Source organism: Meriones unguiculatus, chromosome 1 (assembly GCF_030254825.1).
Source record: "Meriones unguiculatus strain TT.TT164.6M chromosome 1, Bangor_MerUng_6.1, whole genome shotgun sequence".
Classification (NCBI taxonomy): Eukaryota; Metazoa; Chordata; class Mammalia; order Rodentia; family Muridae; genus Meriones; species Meriones unguiculatus.
The window spans coordinates 81,660,086-81,680,865 of NC_083349.1; the positions used below are offsets into that span (position 1 = coordinate 81,660,086).

The following is a 20,780-nucleotide window of genomic DNA, read 5'->3' on the forward strand; positions in this document are numbered from 1 at the left end:
ATGCATTGTCAATAAAACAACCAGACAATGCTGAGCAATGGAGAGAATAGGGTGGACATCCTGATCCAGAGGGGAGGAGAAAGAAGGAGTGGGAAGAGTCGGAGAGGAGAGATCAGCAGGACAGGACTTGGAACCATGAGGAGAGATGAACTGGACCTAATATATCACTAAAAGCAAGTATAATGGGTAAAATCTGAATGGGAGGAAACTATGTGGGCTTGGAGGTTTAAGATGGAGTAACTGTAGCCCAGCATTGTGCTCTAGGTTAATTAAATAAAGCCTAGTCTCTGTGTGGTGATTTGGGTATACAGCTGGTTTAGGAATAACCACTGTTTAACTAAAAGACAAATCAATAATAAATATTAATAATCAACAACATGGGGGAGACAAGGACTCAGCTATTCATTTATAATAAGTAAATCCCCCAGTGCCATGAATAGCTGACAACTAATTGAGCTGCTAGACAAAAGGTTCACAGAGACACCACACACACACACACACACACACACCCTGCCACCAAACATCATAAGATATTTCAAGGTTATTGCTTACTTTCCATAATCTGATGGTAAGATCTCATTGCTGAAGGTGCAAAATCCTTATGCCACCAAACACTGAGAGTTGGTACCCAACTAGAAACTTTACCCAAACTGACTAGTGTTCATGGTGCTTGAAGTTACTTTGCACACTAAAAGAGTAGTCATTAATTTCAGAAAAAAAGTACAAACAAGAGAAAAGTAATCATCAATTTCACAAAGCTACAAACCCTGAAACCTATAACAGAGACCAGCTTGTAAAATGTACCGGTGCAATACAGGACACAAATGTTATTATGGCAATATGAACCATATCCTGCTTGTATTGAAGACCAGTCCATGAGATAAAAGCCATATATGACACTGCTAAAATGGTTAAGAACCTGAGACTAGACAGGTCATAGGCCTAGGAGAAATTCAGTTAAAGAACATAAAAATTAAAAGATCCCTAGTGACAAACTGCTATACCCACAGATTTGAGCATCACTCATCCATCGCTAGAGACGCTTTTACTTTCAGTCAATGGTTAAGTAACAAAGAGATCCACAACTAAACATTGTGCAAAGAGTCAGGCACTTGAGAGCCCTCAAACTCAAACGGGGTATCTTTATCAAACCCTCCTTTCAAGGTTCAAAATTTATGAAGAAGAGGAGGCAGGACTGTAAAAGCCAGAGGTGGTAAATGACACCATATAAATAATGTGGTCCAAACACAACAGAATGAATACACATGTAAAATCACAAAGAAGGTGGTATTACCCACAAGACCAGTAGAGGTTAAAAACAGACAAAATCCTAGCACTGAGAAGAAGTGGGCACAAAACTTCGATCCCTAACCAAGAAGCTGTTTGCAATTGGTGTCTACTAGGAATGACAAGATCAATTTCCTCAAAGGAGTGCCAACGAGTATGTCATAGTCCAGGGTGAGCCCATGCCCCAGCATTGCTGACTGACACAAAGCAGGCTCCATGATTTGTGTGTGTGCTCTTTGTTTTGTTTTGGCTTTGTTTATTTTATTTATTTATTTATTTTTTTAGTCTTAACTTAAGAGTTTTTATTGTTTGCAGTTTTTGGTTATTTGTTGTTGTTTTTTTTTGTTTGTTTTTGAGAAATAGATAAAGGATATATATGTTGAATGGGTAGAGAGGTGGTGATAATCTGGAAATACTTGAGGAAGGAATATGATCAAAGTATACAAAAAGATTTTATTTAAATAAAATAAGCCCAAACCAATATGTTGTATGTTTTTCTTTTTATAATCATATTATAGTTCATATTTTATAGATAATTTATTTAGATATTAGTTATGGTAATTTAGACATACGAGAGCAATAAAATATATTAGTACGCTAAGTAAAATTATAATAAATCTTCATGTAGAAGTTAGCTTACATGTATACTATATATCAAAAAACAAAACAGGGAAGAAGAGATAGCTGTGCAATTAAGAATACTAGCTGTTCTTGCAGAGAACCAGAGTTCGATGCCCAGCACCTATATGGCAACTCACAACTACTCGTAACTCCAGTCCCAATATATACAACATACTTTTTGGTATCTGTGGATTCTGCACTTATGTGTACATAGACATGCATGCAGGCAACACTCATATGGATAAAATAAAAATGGGGGAGGGGAAATCCTACAACTGCCAGCATAAAATAATATTATGGAAAAAAAAAAGTACCTTCTTCAAGGATGGGCCGTGGGATGACAAAAGGAATCTCTTGCAGAGGTTCCATGTACTTGTGACCAGCACTAATAATCTTTATTTGCGGCAAACAGAGGACAAGTGTTCCTGGTATGCTGGTTTGTCCATGGTACCAACTTCTTACTGTTCCAGGAATATCACCAGATACAATTGTACTGGGAGACGGCAGACTGTCATTTGGAATGAATACACAGCAAGACTGTACATCAAGCTAGAAAAGAAAAGCAGAATTAAGATATTTGGGTTAGATCAAACATGCATTTGAACTACTACTCATCTTCACCATAAAATTGAAGTAAAAAATGGAAACATGCCCAGCATGTATCCCTATGAGTTATTGGATTTAAGAAATCCAAATGACAATTAAAAAGGATTGTTTCAAGCACACAGTGACATGAAATAAAAAATGCAGCTGCCCTTCACCAGTTGTTTCAAGAATTATGATGGGAGTTAGAAAATGTGCTGAGAAATAAGGAAAAACAAAAACATTCCTGCTTCTCAAGGTCATTAGATTTAGGTAGCAGCACACAGATAAGGCGGTAAACTTTTATTTTTCTTAATAATGCTATTTCTATGCCCATTTGGGGCCTGTATTTAAAAATTACGAACTGAAATAGATGGAGACAAACTTATAATACTCAGTTCAAACCTCCAAGAATCATTAGGAGAATGTGTCTGGGTAATAAACCTTGTGTGTACACCCAAAGAGACAAAATATATAAAAATGTGCATTTGTATAACACACGGCAATAGGAAGTCTTAGAAATCAAAGTGTTTTCTCTCATTTTAGTCTTCAATTACATAAATTGTAATTTTTACATAAAATTTAATTCTCCTTAAAGATTGAGAATAGTTAATTAACTCAACAGAGCATTAGAACATTAATACGCCCAAATGCATAAGTGTTTTTCTTTTTCTTTTAAATTCAGAACAAGTGAAGGTTAAGTTCTATTAGTCTTAGGTGACTCTTAAAAAACAATATTCAGTTTATCCTGTTTGCCCTTCTGAATGACGGTTCAGCCTCTTTCCCAGGCTCCTCATTGCTTAGCTTCTTTAGGAGTATAGATTTTAGTATGGTTATCATATATTACATGTCTAATATCCACTTATAAGTGAGTATATGCCATGTGTGTTTTTCTGCTTCTGGGATACCTCACTCAGGATGATCTTTTCTAGTTCCCACCATTTGCCTGCAAGTTTCATGATTTCCTTATTTTTAATTGCTGAGTAGTATTCCATTGTGTAAATATACCATAATTTCTGTATCCATTCCTCAGTTGAGGGACATCTAGGTTGTTTTCAGATTCTGGCTATTATGAAAAAAGCTGCTATGAAGATGGTTGAGCAAATGTCCTTGTTGTACACTTGAGAATATTTTGGATATATGCCTAGGAGTGGTATAGCTGGATCTTCAGGTAGCACTATTCCTAATTTACTGAGAAAGCACCAGATTGATTTTCAAAGTGGTTGTACAAGGTTACATTCCCACCAGAAATGGAGGGGGTTCCCCTTTCCCCACAACCTCTCCAGCATGCATCATCCCTTGAGTTTTTGATCTTAGCCATTCTGATGTGTGTGAGGTGAAATCTCTGGGTTGTTTTGATTTGCATTTCCTGATTGACTAGATGTTGAGCATTTCTTTAAGTGTTTCTCTGCCATTCGCTATTTCTCTGTTGTGAATTCTCCTAGAAGAACAGGACAGGAGCCTTCCACAGAGGACCTCTGAAAGACTATACCAAGGGTATCGAAGGAGATACTGAGACTCATAGCTAAAATTTGGGCAGAGTGCTAGAATCCTTATGGAAGAAGGGGGAGACAGAAAGACATGGAGGGGACAGGAACTCTACAAGGAGAACAACAGAGACAAAATACCTGGGCCCAAGGGCCCCTGCAGAGACCGATACTCCAAGCAAGGACCATGCATGGAGAGGACCTAGTACCAATGTTCATTTAGGTGTCATCCGCCCAAAGAGCATCAGACCCGTCCGATACCTTTTTCTCAGAGGCGGGACCTGGGGCATCAACCCGCATGCAATCAGACATGCTCTTCTCTGGGTCCAAAGCGGCTGACCCTGAGTGCAGTGCTTAGCCTCGCATCCTCAGCGTAACATTTTAGCTTTTTATGGTATCCAACCATGCTTGGGGAGACTGTCCTGCTTCAATGGCTGCAAAGGCCTGAATGATCATGGCTGCATTACGCTGTTGTGAGACTCTAATCTTGCATATATACCACAGGCAAACCAAGGAGACCAACACCAGAAGGCCTGCTAACGCTCCCATGCCCGCCCATTCCTTCAGATGATTCATGGCTGCAGCAATCCATGATGATAATCCTGTGGCTAGTCACTCTGGTAGAATTTACCGTGACAATGGCCACTCTCAGCTGCTCCATCGTAGTATCGAATTCTCCAGTCCAATTACCTAAAATATAGCTAGACAATTGTTTAGACAGATTTGCAATTGGGTTACATAGTAATGTGAAGAGGGACTGCCTCTGACATAATCTGATTGGCCTGCTCTTTGATCACCTCCCCCTGGGGGGGAGCAGCATTACCAGGCCATAGTAGAGGACAATGCAGCCACTTTTGATGTGAACTGATGGACTAAGATCAGAAAGAAGGAGAGGAGAACCTCCCCTATCAGTGGACTTGGGGAGTGGCATGCATGTAGAGGGAGGAGGGAGGGTGGAATTGGGAGGGGAGGAGGGAGGGGCTTATGGGGGGATGCAGAATGAATAAAGTGTAATTGATGAAAAATTTAAAAAAAAAATGGAAAAAAAATTTAAGAACCTTAAATGACTTTCAAAAGTGGAGGAAAACATGGAATTAGTCAATTTACATGGAGCACGTCTCGCCCCTGGGGGCAATGGTCTCCTGAACCTACTCAGACCTCGGACACCACCACTGCTAGTTCTAGAACTGATGCAGGATGCTCCAACGAGGGGGTTAAGGCTTCCCATAATATTTCCTATAAGCCCACACCTGTTTTTTTTATATCCCCCATTTTTATTCATTATTAGCCAGATAGAGCCAAGTAATTGTGGTAATGATACTTGCTTTTTTGCCCAATGCTGGAATGCTAGTAAATTTAGGTATGCCCTGGTTACTCGCATGCCTCGCTGGGTGCCTGTGCCCGTTGATGCCCCTCACGCTATGACTCTCTTCAGACAGAAAAGGGATCTTGGAATTACAGCTGCCATTGTTACTGCCATCTCATTGGCGGCTGTTGGAGCTACCACCGGGGCATTAGCCATGAGTCATACTGTGCAGACTGCTCAGACCCCGAATAATCTTTTAGCCAATGTAGCTCATGCCTTAGATGTACAAAAAGAAATTAATGCTCAACTAAAAGGAGGCTTGATGGTGTTCAATCAGAGGATTGACCTCGTGCAGGAGCAAATTGATACCCTATGGCAAATCGCTCAACTTGGCTGTCAATGAAAGTATGCTGGACTTTGAGTCACTAGCATACAACATAACATATTTCATTGAGAAATAACTCTACATAGTCTTATATGTATCATTAGTATGTTTTAAATATTTAACATAATGCATTAATGATGTTTAACTATACAGTTTACAACAGCATAACCTAAGTGAGCATTCTTTCCTAATTCAGATCAAAGGACCAAAATATTAATAAATATTAACATTTCATATAGATATTGATATTATGGTAAAAAATGGTCTCAACAATGTGAGGTCACTAGTTTAATATGCTGAAACATGCTGAAACGTGACAATATACACAAAGTCAGTCTTAGAAATAAAATTTAATTGCACTCTATATTCAAAATCATAAAATACCACACACTAATAACTTAAAAATCAACTAGTTCACAGCACGGAAACAATGAGTAATGCATATAGAAAAAATAGTATATTTATATATGAGTTAGGTTAAAAACTCTACAAGATAAGCTTTCTAAAATAAGATATTTGTGATGAAGATTCTTTTAGTGAGTAGAATCTAAGCATACATACTAAAAATTGCTCAAAATTTTTACAGAGAAATATGTATTCTATACAGTGAGGCTATCACATGAATCTTTTTCATACTTTTAGAATAACTGTTAAATTGTATGTCTAAACTGTGCTTTAATGTAAAATGTTGAGTGATTTATATTACTGGTCATAAGTGTGCAGCTATAAATTCTGACAATCCAAGGGAAAGAAAATGAAGTAATCTGCCAGTAAGACATCCTAAATCCAGGGGTCAGACTTTGTTCATGGAAACCACCTGGTTGGGACCCTCTGCACCACACCAAACACAAATGATCTTTTAAAAAAATATCCTATTCATTAATGCACTGCAGCTGTACTAGTGTTACTTCATTTTTCCATGGCAACATCCTTTCTGTTTCAAGGATCTTGTTTCAGTTTTGGTAGCAACAAGTTCTTTTGCCAACATTGAACACATTTATGGGTGAAAGTAAAGGGATTATTACAAATTCTTGAAGTAGAACAACCACTATTTCATTCATACTAGATCGAGGACTATGCATTTAAGGTTTCAGACTCAGAGGGTAAAACAATAAAGTAAAAAAAGTTTGGTATTCAGATTCTAACAAATGAAATAATTTCAATGTACACTTACTCTTAAATTTTAAGTTTATGTGCCACTGAAAAAGATCTATGTATGGTGTTCCCCAGATCTATAGGTGAAAATTCAAAATCATCAGCTTGTTCTTTTCTAAAGAGTGACAGAAAAACAGTGGGTCTGGATGGAAGGAGAAGCTGGGAGGGACTGGGAAACATAGAGGGAGGAAAAACTGTAACCAGGATATATTGTATGAGAAAATAATCTATTTTTTTAAAAAAAGGGAAAGAAGGAAGAGGGAAACCTTGTTTTTGTGATTTATGTGCTGTATAAGTATGATGGCAACTCATTTAAAGAGAAGCATTTACACATTAACCTGAAAACTCTTAGCTAGTCCAGTGACTGGCCAGTCTTATGAAACACTTCATATGTAAATGCTTCCTAAGTGCTAAGTGCTAGGTGCCCTTTAAAGGACATCTGCCTCTTAGTCCAAAATAACATGTTCCACTTGTTTGAACTAAAACTTTAGGAATAACTGATATCATGCAGTGGTAGAGAGACTCTCCAGGAGAGGAATGAATGAATGGATGGATGGACAATATTTCATACAATTACCCAATATTACAACACTTTTAGCAGACCATAAACTATAAGGCAACACTATGCGTGTTGCACTTGTGCTACAATACTGAACACAGTTCCTAGAATTTACTAGGTATTCAATCATCAACAAACGATGATTTTTGCCACCAGGTATTAAAATTATTTCTTCACTTATGTTGTTGAGTTTTTCGTTCTACAGGAAAAATTCTATTAGGGTAATTAATAAAATTGACTTATTGGTCAGATAAGCTCAAACAGAGTTGTAGTCCATGTGATAAGTCATTTTCCTCATGTAGGGGAAATATAATATTGATAGAAAGATGTATGATAGTCAACTAAACATTTGCCAAAAAAATAAATGGGCATTGGAAGTAGGAGAAAACAAGTAACAGGACAGGAGCCTACCACAGGGGGCCTCTGAAAGACTCTACCTAGCAGTGTATCAAAGCAGATATTAAGATTCATAATCAAACCTTGGGCAGAGTGCAGGGAATCATATGAAAGAAGGGGGAGTTAGTACGATGTGGAGAGGATAGGAGCTCCTCAAGGACCAAATATATCTGGGCAAAGGTATCTTACATGAGACTGTTTCTCCAACCAAGGACCATGTATGGATATAACCTAGAACCTCTGCTCGGATGTAGCCCGTGGTAGCTCAGTAACCTAGTGGGTTTCCTTAGTAAGGGGAACAGGGACTATTTCTGACATGAACTCAATGGCAGGATCTTTGACCTCCCCACGCCCCAAGGGAAGAGCAGCCCTGTTAGGCCACAGGAAGACTTTGCAGCTAGTCCTGAAGATCCCTGATAAAACAGGGTCAGATGAAAGTGGAGGAGGTCCTCCTCTATCAGTGTACTTGGAAAGGGGCAGGGAGGAGATGAGGGAGCAAGGGTGGGTTTGGGAGGGAATGAGGGAGCAGGATACAGCTAGGATACTGAGTTAATAAAATGTAACTAATAATAAAAATAAAAAATAAAATATTATCACAAAAAATTAAAAAAATAAACCCATAAATAAATACTAAGTTTCTATTTGCAAGAGATTGCCTTCAAGGATTTAGAAGCATGTACACGGTGTACATATTTTAAAATTTGGTTGTTTACCTACATATTTATAGACCTTCAAAATTATCAGCCTTCTATGCGTGCTACATCAGAATAAATACATAAAACTAAAACCAAATTTATTTCTTGTTTTATGTTTATTATTGTGTTTCATATTTGGGGTTTCTATTGATATGGTAAAACACCATGGCAAAACTAAGTTGGAGAGGAAAAAGTTTATTTCAAAAGTTCATCACTGAGAGAATTTAAGGCTGGAACGTTAGGCAGGAACCGGGAGGTATGAGGTGACCATTGAGGGGTGCTTTACTGTCCTGCTCATCCTGCTGTCTTAGAGCTCTTTCCCTAGTGAGCTGAACCCTCCTAAAAAATAATCATTCAAGAGAATGTATCACAAACTAGTCCACAGGCAAACCTGGTGGGGCACATAATCAACTGACGTTTCATCTTCCCAAATGACTTTAGCTTGTGTCAAGAGAACATATACCCAGCCAGCAAATTGTGTCATGGAAATGTTTTGGATATGGAATCTAAATATACCCAAGTTTAAGTTTCAAATAAAAATAAAAAAAAATCTCAAAGGGGATTATGTTCCATAGTCCCATTCAATTTGATTATGGAACAGTGGTTGTTAAATTTCTAGAGTAGAATTTCAGACTTGTTGCTGAAATTGGTAGCTAAGAGGCTACCATTCAATGACTCTAACTCAGTCAGTGCCTATGGATAAGAAGGTAAATGTCCATATAAACCTGATAGTGTTAAGTGTTATAAAATATGCTTTCATAATTAACGTGACAGATTATTCACCTGCCTGTTTTGAAATGTCTATTCCTACTTGATCCCAAAGATAAGTAGGAGAGTTCACTAGACATGAAGAAATACTATTATTTTATCAGTGGACATGATCCAGGTAAAATTCCCTAGGCCTAGCTTAACTGGCTTACAGTACTTTAATTCAGACAGTTTGACTGACAATCTCATCAAAATGAGAACATAAAAGTGGTTCTCTACATAATGTAGGAGAACTACTAGAGGGATCAGAGACTCAGAAAACAAATCAGAACCTGAAATGCTACTGGACACCAAACTGAACCTCTCAATACACATGAGCAAAACAGCTGAGTTCAGCAATAACAATGAAAACTCTTTCTCTTCTCAGAGTTCCAGGCCAGAGCATTTCTATTTTTGTAACGTTATGCCATTGTTAATTATGTGCTCGCAGAATAAAATTGTAGCTTTCTAAAATGTAAGATCAGTGTTGATAATACTGGCCCTCATGGTTTTCAGATAAAGAAAAATGTCAAAGAACAAATAAGCCTAATATAATTTGATAAAAGGTTTCGAACCAAAAAATGTCTAAGTCAACATGTACTATTACAGAATAACCATTATAAGGTTGTTTAAAAGCCCTATTTTGCCACTGAAAAAATAAACAACATACCAAATACTGTTGGTGCCTTTATACTTCATAAGTTTTTCTGTCATAAGTATGAAATAATATGGTCTTAATAAATATCAACTTTGGCTCCAAAGTCAACTTTCCATAAACTCTGGTCCCAAATACATTTACTTCTTCAAAATTTTACAAAATGAATAATATTTTTATAGTTTTAAAGTTATAATGTTCAGTTTCATCTGATGAGAGGTTCAGAGTTTCCTGTTTTATGTTTTGGTCAACAAAACATCTTAGTAAACAGAAAATACTTGCTTTACACTACATATTTTCACTTAGATTTTAATCACTTAGTCAGAATATAAATATTTAATTTTATCTCTAAAACTTACACGATACATTAACATCTGGAAATGTTAAACTATAGTAGGTTTTACACAAGCCCACGACTAGAGTACAGCCAGTAAAACCCCAACATCAGAAGCAGGATAGCTGTTCTGAAGAAATAATAATATGCCAACACACTTACTCAAAAAAAAAAAAAAAAGAAACCATAAATACACAGTACATTCAAAAGGTCAGGTTGACAAACTTTATGTTATGTGTATATTATCTAATTTCACAAAAAACAAAAGAAGGAAAAAGGGCTACCATTATCTCTATTTACGGATAATTGACAGTGAAATGAGATTAAGTAAACTTAGTAAGGACATTGAATTGTTATAAAACAAAAACAGACAAGTTTCTACAAGAATCATAAAATTAGAAATAATCTTATATGGGAATGGTGTGTTTCAAAGCACAGATAAGCAACAGAAAGCCCAGAGTTAACATTCAAACTTTGTCCATGACTCTTGGAAATATAACACTTCCTGGACTTCCATGAATTTGCTAGCTTCTGTTCCTACTCATCTGATAAGTTTCTCTAAGGAACTTCTACAGAATAAAGTAGTATGTCAGAGGGCCTCGAAAAGAATCTACCCAGTAGGGTATCGAAGCAGATGCTGAGATTCATCGCCAAACTTTGGGCAGAGTGCAGGGAATCTTATGAAAGAAGGAGGAGATAGTGGAACTTGGAGAGGAGAGGAGTCCCACAAGGAGAGCAACAAAACAAAAAATCTGGGCACAGGGGTCTCTTTTGAGACTGATACTCCAACCAAGGACCATTTATAGAGATTACCTAGAACCCCTGCACAGATGTAGCCCACAGCAGTTCAGTGTCCAAGTCATTTCCCTAGTAATAGGAACAAGGACTGTCTTTGACGTGAACTCAGTGGTTGGCTCTTTGATCCCCTCCCCCTGAGGGGGATGCAGCCTTACCAAGGCATAGAAGAAGACAGTGCAGCCAGTCTTGATGAGACCTGATAGGCTAGGGTGGGGTGGAAGGGGAGGAGGACTTCCCCTAAGAGTGGACTAGGGGAGGAACACGGGAGAAGAGGAAGGGTGGGTGGGATTGGGAGGGGCTGAGGGAAAGGGCTACAGCTAGACTACAAGGTGAATAAATTGTAATAAATAAATAAAATGAATAAATAAATGAAAAAAATGTAAGTAGTGTGTCAGTGGCCCACAGTTGTTTCAATTTACATATATTCCTGAATTTCCTGTTTCTCCCATTCTCGTTGTTTTAAGAGTCTTTGGGAATACTCCCCAAAACAAATTGCCAATATAAGTCTGTTCTATGACTCTACAAAGGATTATTCAAAGATACTACTATATCTAACAATCATGGCAAATAGACAAATAAAATCAGACTCTATTGTCTTTTAATCCTAAGAAGGCATATTCTGGTGTTTCAAGGATATCGCCATGTGCTGAGACCCTGAAACCAGAATGGAGGTGGCCAGAATGGAGAGAGGCTGCTTTCTCACTCCCTAAGCTCCTTGGCTGTTAAGTTAAGCTAAACCAGAGTGGAGATGAGCAGAATGGAGAGAGGCTGCTTTCTCACTCCCTGAGCTCCTTGGCTGTTAAGTTAAGCTAAACCAGAGTGGAGGTGGCCAGAATGGAGAGAGGCTGCTTTCTCACTCCCTGAGCTCCTTGGCTGTTAAGTTAAGCTAAGCTTGAGTCGTTTGGCTATTCGACTTGACTAGCTGCTGTTCTGAAACGATAGTTTTCTGTATTTTACTCATTTATTTTGCTTGTTTCTTGCAGTAAGATGAATCCGATTCTGTTATTTCATTCTGGGTATTATATAGAACACTATTTGTTTTCTTGGTAAGTTATATATATAAAAGCTGCTGATATTATTCAGAACCCAATTAAGGAATATAAAGGAAATCCTTGGAAATATAAAGGAAATGTAATAAATGTTTTTCTAATGCTGGCATCTAACTTTATATCTTAATACTATAATTCTTGTCCCATTATTGAACTTCTTAAAATGGCATCAAAAAAAGTAATCATACATTACTCAAGTCACTGTAGACTGAGTAAGAAGGAAGGAGGTAATTTAAGTGTAACTATTCTGACTGGCCTGCTCTTTGATCACCTCCCCCTGGGGGGGAGCAGCCTTACCAGCCCACAGAAGAGGACAATGCAGCCACTTTTGATGAGAACTGATAGACTAAGATCAGAAGGAAGGAAAAGAAGACCTCCCCTATCAGTGGACTTGGGGAGGGGCATGCAAGCAGAGGGAGGAGGGAGGGAGGGATTGGGAGGAGAGGAGGGAGGGGCTTATGGGGGGATGCAGAATGAATGAAGTGTAATTAATAAAAATTATCTAAAAAAACAATAGAGTGAAGCGGCACTCAGGGCCATTGGTCTGCCTGGTTGTTTGTCACGGTTACAGGCCACAGCATAGTGCCAGTTAGTTCTAGGAATCGCTGAATGTTCATCTGGGTCACTCTGATATGGTGTGGATCGAAAATGTTTTCCAAAACCACTGCACTGAAGGCTCAGTGCCCAGATGGTGGGGTAACCTACTGGCGAGACCATAGCAGAACTATTTAGAAGACAGATCCTACTTAGAGGAAACAGGCAGGATGCGCCTCTGGAGCATGTGACTCCTTGCCTCTGCTTTCCAAGTGTGATGAGCTGAGCAGCTCTGCTCTGCCACACTTTTCTGTCATAGTGTAGTTCTCAGAAAAGACCCAAAGATATGGAAACACATTTTCCTTCTAAGAAACATAGACTAAAACTTCTGAGACAGTGAATAAAAATATTCCTCCTTTCTCAGGCACTTTGTGAAAGTAACAGAAAACCAAGTAGTTTCGTCTCCGAATTTATCAGAACAGGCAGCTAATATCCATAATGCTTCTCCTGACATACTCACATGCCTCTGTGAGCACAGAATTTTCTGAAGGAGCTCTCTGAGAGGAGCTCCACATAGGATGCTTCCCATCAGTCACTGTGTGTGCACACATGTACATGTGTGCACTATATGCACTCATTTTCTACGATTCTATTAATATTTTAAAAAACAGAATACAGAGCAAAAAAAAGGACATGTACTACACAGACAAAAAGTTTATAAGAATCAAAAGAAAGTAACGTTAAACAACTAGATGTAAACAAAAATTCAAAAAACTATTATTGCCAAATCTATTTAAAATGTCAAGAAAAGAATGCCTTTCCTGCTAGATTCAATATGCCAAACTGCTGAAACAAAAATGCCAACTGAAAAATGCTATAGGTTAATAACAAATAGATTGAGTTATGAGCATTACAAAGTCTTAGAATAAAATATAGTAACCATAAAGAAAAAGCTAATTATAATTTTACATTTAACTTATAATTGAGAAAACTTTAACAGACTTTATAAACTAATTCAATATTTCTCATACCATATTTTTCTCTTAATTCTGAAAGACTGATTCATAAACTAAGCTTTTAAACCTTTTGGATGATATTTTTAAAAAGCAGTACTTAGGACACTTTTAATCTAAAGATACATTTCAAAATACATATGTTTATCTAAACCATGTATTTCTCACACAATTCTGATTATAAAATTCTGAGATGAACTGTGAGAATATTGTCTATAATAAACAAAGTGTGTCAATGGAAATGTGGCCTGTAATAAGAATAATACACCAATGGATATGAGACAAAGCACAATAATGTTGTCTGAAAAATTATACCATCATTACATATGCTAACATTTTATAGCATTATGGGAAGTAGAACTTAATATCTCAAATGCTTCAGTTTACCTGTAGCGTGAGACTCTTCACTGCATTCCACAATAGTCCAATAAATTCTTTCATTCTTTCCTCAGGACTTCTACATCCTTCATTAACGTGCAGCATTGCTTTCACGGGAACTGACAGTGGCCTGGATTCTAAGTTAAAGAACAACTAGTTAGCAAAATGTAAACACACAAAATGTAATCTCACAAAGTTATGCTGAAAGTATTTCTAAGATGATCTCTTTCTCTGGTTAAAAGTATTGCATCTGTATGAGCTTATAAGTGCCAAAGTAGTTTATTCTGTAGGATTAAAGACAATAGCTTCAGCACTCAGGGTCAGCCACTTTTGACCCAGAGAAGAGCATGTCTGATTGCATGCAGGTTGATGCCCCAGGTCCCGTCTCTGAGAAAAAGGTATCGGTCGGGTCTGATGCTCTTTGGGTGGATGACACCTAAAGGAACATCGGTACAAAGTCCCAATTTATTTCTAATATCAGAGATCAGACCTCTACTCTTGCCTGATGCGTCTAAAACAAAAAGGGGGAACTGTAGAGAGCTGCGGAATGCTATGCCTTAAAGATGGAGCTGGTTTCCGCCTTCCACCTTCCCAATGGTGAGTGCTCTCTGTCACGAACAATTCCACATTTGGCTAAGGCTGAGGATCTGGCTTGCTTCCATGTATGTGGACCTATCTGCATTGCCCACGTGGCACGCTGGGGTTGGCTACCCAGAGGCTATTTAAGCTGTGGGCTGGCTTTCCCCAGGGTCCGAGGATTGTTCAATGTTCCTGAATAAACAGCATTGAAAAAAAAAAAAAAGACAATAGCTTTCAGTCAAGTCACAGATGACTGACAGGTTAACTTCTAGAAGGATGGAAATGTTTACTTATCGCATAGATTTATCGCATAGATTTATGAACACCTATTCAGTTGTAACTTCAGTGACTTTTCAGCACAAAAGTTGTAAGCCACTCAAAATTGCACAAAAGAATTCATCATCATAAAGTGATAGATGATGGGTCTTCCCATAAAGGAAACTTTCTGATGACAATGCCTTAGAATTTATCAATTAAAAATATTTTATACTGACAAAATTCATTAAAGTTCACAAAAGGTTTAAGTCATAATACAATAGATATTCCACTGTTAATAAAAATTTGGTTCACTGAGAAGAACTACAGGATTTAAAAACGCATAGATTCCAAGAATTATTTTAAGTTTTTCTCTGCCATTCAATATTCCTCTATTGAGAATTTTATGTTTAGTTCTGTGTCCCGTTTTTTAATTGGATTACGTGATTTGCTGCCTTTTAACTTCTCGAGTTCTTTATAAATTAGCCATCTGTCAGATGTAGGGTTGGTGAGATCCCAATCTATAGGCTGTCGTTTTGTTCTCATGATAGTGTCCTTTACAGAAACTTTCCAGTTTCATGAGGTCCCATTTATTGATTGTTGCCCTAAGAGTCTGTGCTGTTGGTGTTCTCTTCAGGAAGTTGTCTCCTGTGTTAATGACTTCAAGGCTCTTCCCAACATTTGCCCCTAACAGATTTAGTGTGTCTGGTTTTTATGTTGAGGTCTTTGATCCACTTGGATGTTAGTTTTGTGCAGGGTGATAAATATAGAACTATTTGCATTTTTCTACATGTAGACATCCAGTTAGACAGACACCATTTGTTGAAGATGCTGTCTTTTTTCCATTGTATGGTTTTGCTTTCGTGGTCAAAAACCAAGTATCAGAAGGTGTGTGGGATTATTTCTGGGTCTTCTATTCAATTCCATTGCTGTATGATTCTGTGTCTATGCCAGAATCATGCCATTTCTATTACTACTGCACTGTAGTATATAGCTTGAGGTCAGGGTTAGAGACAACTCCAGACAATCTGTTGTTGTACAGGATTGTTTTAGCAATTCTGAGTTTTTCATTTTTCCATATGATATTGAGAACTGTTCTTTCAAGTTCTGTAAAGAATTGTGTTGGTAGTTTGATGGGAATTGCACTCAATCTGTAGATTGCTTTTGGCAGGATGGTCATTTTCACTAGGTTAATCCTACCAATCTATGAGCAGGGAGATCTTTCTATCTTCTGGTATCTCCTTCAATTTCTTTCTTAAGAGACTTGACGTTTTTGTTTGTTTGTTTGTTTTGTTTTGTTTTTTCCAAACAGGTCAGAGAAATACTTAAAGAAATACTCTACGTCTTAGTCATCAGAGAAATTCAAATCAAAATGACCCTGAGATTTCATCTTACACCCATCAGAATGGCTAAAATCAAAATCTCAAGTGACAATACATGCTGGAGAGGATGTGGAAAAATGGGAACCCTCCTCCATTGCTGGTGGGGATGTAAACTTGTACAACTGCTTTGGAAATCAATCTGGCACTTTCTCAGACAATTAGAAATAGTGCTACCTCAAGATCCAGCTACTATACCATATCAAAATATGCTCAATATACAAGAACATTTGCTCAACCATGTTCATAGCAGCTTTATTTGTAATAGCCAGGAACAATGCAGATGTCCCTCAACTGAGGAATGGATACAGAAATTGTGGTACTTTTACACAATGGAATACTACTCAGCAATGAAAAACAAGGAAATCACGAAATTTGCAGGGAAATGGTGGGAACTAGAAAAGATTATCCTGAGTGAGGTATCCCAGAAGCAGAAAGACACACGTGGTATATATTCACCTATTGGTAGATATTAGACATATAATATTACATAAACATGCTAAAAATCTGTACACCTAAAGAAGCTAAGCAAGAAGGAGGACCCTGGGTAAGATTATCAATCTTCATTCAGAAAGGCAAATAGGATGGACATCAGAAGAGGGAGAAAACAGGGAACAGGACAGAAGCCTACCACAGAGGACCTCTGAAAGACTCAACCCAGCAGTGTATCAAAGCAGATGGTGAGGCTCAGCCAAACTTTGGGCAAAGAGCAGGGAATCGTATGAAATAAGTGGGAGATAGAAAGACCTGGAGTGGACAGAAGTTCCACAAAGAAATTAACGGAACCCAAAACTCTGTGCACAGGGTTTTTTTCTGAGACTGATACTCCAACCAAGGACCATGCATGGAGATAACCTAGAACCCCTGCACAGCCCATGACAGCTCAGTCTCTAAGTGGGTACCCTAGTGATGGGAACAGGGACTGTCTCTGACATGAACTCAGTGGCTGGCTCTTTGATCACTCCCCCTATGGGGGAAGCAGCCTTCCCAGGCTACAGAAAAAGGCAATGCAGCCAGTCCTGATTAGACCTGATAGGCTAGGGTCGTATGGAAGGGGAGGAGGACCTCTGCTAGCAGTGGACTGGAGAATGGGCATGGGAGGAGAAGAAGGAGGAAGGGTGGGACTGATGGGTACAAGGGAGGGGGCTATAGCTGGGATACAAAGTGAATAAATTGTAATAAATAAATAAGTGAAAAAAAGATTATGAAGATAGAAAGGAGTAATAATTTATAATACATGTCTTGACTGGCTCAAAAGGACACTGTAACACTCTAAATCTCAGTTGATTCATTATTAAAGCACTTGAAATTTAAAAAACAAACAAAAAAATCCCAAAGTTAAAAAAACAAAAACAAAAACAAAAAAAACACCAACCCATTTACTCTAAAAAGCCTGGAGAAGTAAAAGGGTTTGTGGGCCCTCTCCCACTAACCTTTTCTCTCTCCTATTTGTGAATGGTAGTGGTGGTGGTGGAAGAGATGTAGAGGCCTGAAAACCCAAATAAAGTAGAGTTTTAAAAATGAGTGCTACACAAGATGAAAAACTCAAGTGACAACACATGCTGGAGAGGTTGTGGAGAAAGGGGAACCCTCCTCCACTGCTGGTGGGAATGTAAACTGGTACAACCACGTTGGAAGTCAATCTGGCACTTTCTCAGACAATTAGAAATAGTGGTTCCTCAAGACCCAGCTATACCACTGCTAGGCATATACCCAAAATTTGCTCAAGTACACAAAAAGGACATTTGCTCAACCATGTTTGTTACAGCTTTATTTGTAATAGCCAGAACCTGGAAACAACCCAGATGTCCATCAATGGAGGAATGGATACAGAAATTGTGGTATTTTTACACAATGGAATACTACTCAGCAATCAAAAAAGAGGAAATCATGAAATTTGCAGGCAAATGCTGGGATCTAGAAAAGATCATTCTGAGTGAAGTATCCCAGAAGGAAAAAGACGAACATGGAATATACTCGCTTATATAGACCTAAAAGATAGGATAAACATAATGAAATCTATACACCTAAAGAAGATAATCAAGAAAGAGGACACGGGGTATGATGATCAATCCTCATTTAGAAAGACAAATGGAATGTGCATTGAAAGTATGACAGGAGTCTACCGCAGAAGGCATCTGAAAGACTCTACCTAGCAGTGTTCCAAAGTAGATACTAAGACTCATAACCAAACCTTCAGCAGAGTGCAGGGAATCATAGGAAAGAAGGGGAGTTTGATGTGGAAAAGATAGGAGCTCCACAGGGACCAAACATGTCTGGGCACAGGGTCTTTTCTGAGATGGACACTCAACCAAAGACCATGAGAGGATAAAACCTAGAACCTCTGCTTGGATGTGACCCGTGATAGCTCAGTAATCAATTGGTTTCCCATAGTAAGGGAAACAAGGACTATTTCTAACAGGAACTCAATGGCAGGCTCTTTGACCTCCCCACCCCACAAGGGAGGAGCAGTACTGTTAGGCCACAGAGAAGGACTTTGCAGCCAGTCCTGAAGATACCTGATAAAACAGGGTCATATGAAAGGGGAAGAGGTCCTCCCCTATCAGTGGACTTGGAAAGGGGCAGCGTGGAGATGAGGGAGGGTGAGATTGGGAGGGAATGAGGGAGCGGGATACAGCTGGGATACAGCTGGGATACAGAATTAACAAAATGTAACTAATAATGAAAAATAAATAAATAAAAATGAGTGCTACAAATGATGATTATTTTGGTTATATTGTTGTCAACCTACCATATTTTCAAAAGCTAACAGTGCACCTTTCTGTCTGTGCTTTGTGAGGAAGTACGATAACAAGTTCTACAATTCAGCAGGATATTCTGTATAAACCTTTGCTGGTCTAGGACCTCATTCATTACTGAAACCTTACAGCACCTACTACTCATCCAAATAATCAACCATTATACCAGTTAATAGCTCAGAAGGAATAGACTATTGCCCAGACACATCAACACTGCCAGATAAGGCAATCAATCACATGGAAGTTAATTAACTTATAGCAAATAACCTAGATAGAAGGTAGAAACAAAAACATGGGACTCTAGACACTAAGCCCTGAGGGTCTATCCATTCAACTAACACATTCACTTTCTGTTATTCAAATGTGCATTATGATGTCTTAATTAATCACATGCATAGCTAATGCATCATTTCTATAATATGCGAAATAATTCTTAAAATAATTTACTTATTGGAGATGTACTAAAGTGACTTCATAGTATAATTTTAAATATTTATTTTTGTTTCAGCAGTGAATAAAGTAATTCTGAGACATTAAATTTTATTAGTTCAAAATAACATAATTGTTTTGAGGGATTTACTAACACTACTCACTACCACTTTTATTTATTTATGTGCTATGAAAAAATTACTGTACTGAAAACCAATTTAACTCAGTGGGTCACCTATAGCACTTATCATGATTAGGAAAGCAATTTATTCATTTTTAAGTGTCATCTTCTGGACCCATAAAAAAGCTCATAATGCTTCTCTCTTGTCTCTTTCCTCCCCCCTGGTTTATTTATTTTATATGAGTACTTTATCTGCATGTTTGCCTACATATCAGAAGAGGACATCAGATCCCAGTAGAGATGTTTGGGAACCACCATGTGGTCGCTGGGAATTGAAATCAGGCCCTATGGTAGAGCAGAAAGTGCTCTTATACACTGAGAAATCTCTTCAGCCCATAATGCTTGTATCTCATATCAAAATACTATTCATTTTAAATGTCATAACATGCAGTAACCAGCCTTTGAAAATATTATGAACATACTAATGACAAAAGTTCATCAAATATATACAGAAAAAAAACTTTAAGTTTACTGTGTCTGAAATTTATTTGTAGACATTTTCTACCAAAAATCAAGTTATTAGTTCTTAAATGTCATTTCCTGTAAGAAATGGCCAGTGATTTCCTAAAATTAGATTTGGCTTTTTATAGCTTGGAGAATCTGGATATAATAGTACATAACATAGAATTCTTCATGGTATAATAGTAACCATTTGAACATTTGTCTATCCACAGTGACAGATGAACAAAGCAATATGGTACAACAAGAATTGGTAGTGGTTAAATCTGAAATACAAAAGTCTGGATTGTGTCTCCAACTATTCTTAGAAAAAAAAGATGCAAAAGTATATATGTTGGGCAGGGGGTGGAAGAGCACTCAGCTGGAAGAGTGCTCCAGGTGAGGGTTAAAGTGAGGTTAGGGTTGATGGCAAGCCAGGCATGGGAGTGTAATGCTTCCAATCACAGCATGGAAAGCAGAGACAGGAATTCTTGAGGCTCAGTGCTGGCCACCTTAGCTGTTAGGGGAATTCAAAATCATTGAGAGACCAAATATTTCAAATGGTTATTTTTTAAAAAGGATTTGGTTCTAAGATGGTGGCGACCAACTCACACCATATCTGAGGGGCACAGGATATGAAACGCAGAAATTGGTGAGTGGAGGGGCAGCTGAAGCCAGAACATCTACACTGAGGCTTCCTGGGTGAGAGGGGACAACACGTGAGCTGGGACAGTTTGCATCCAGGTCACCTGTGGACATCTCTAAGGACAGGGAGTGGT

General features: G+C 38.1%; 1 protein-coding gene across 4 annotated transcripts in view; it reads right to left on the reverse strand.

Annotated features, from left to right (window-relative positions):
• Vps13b (vacuolar protein sorting 13 homolog B) overlaps positions 1–20,780 on the reverse strand; it is a 641,091-nt gene that overhangs the window by 353,328 nt on the left and 266,983 nt on the right. For all 4 annotated transcript variants that reach the window (XM_060392854.1, XM_060392863.1, XM_060392849.1 and 1 more), the window contains exons 22-23: positions 13,991–14,118; positions 2,223–2,457 (exon numbers count right to left, since the gene is read on the reverse strand). In XM_060392854.1, the coding sequence (XP_060248837.1) occupies positions 2,223–2,457; positions 13,991–14,118 (363 nt within the window). The remainder of the gene's footprint in view (positions 1–2,222; positions 2,458–13,990; positions 14,119–20,780) is intronic.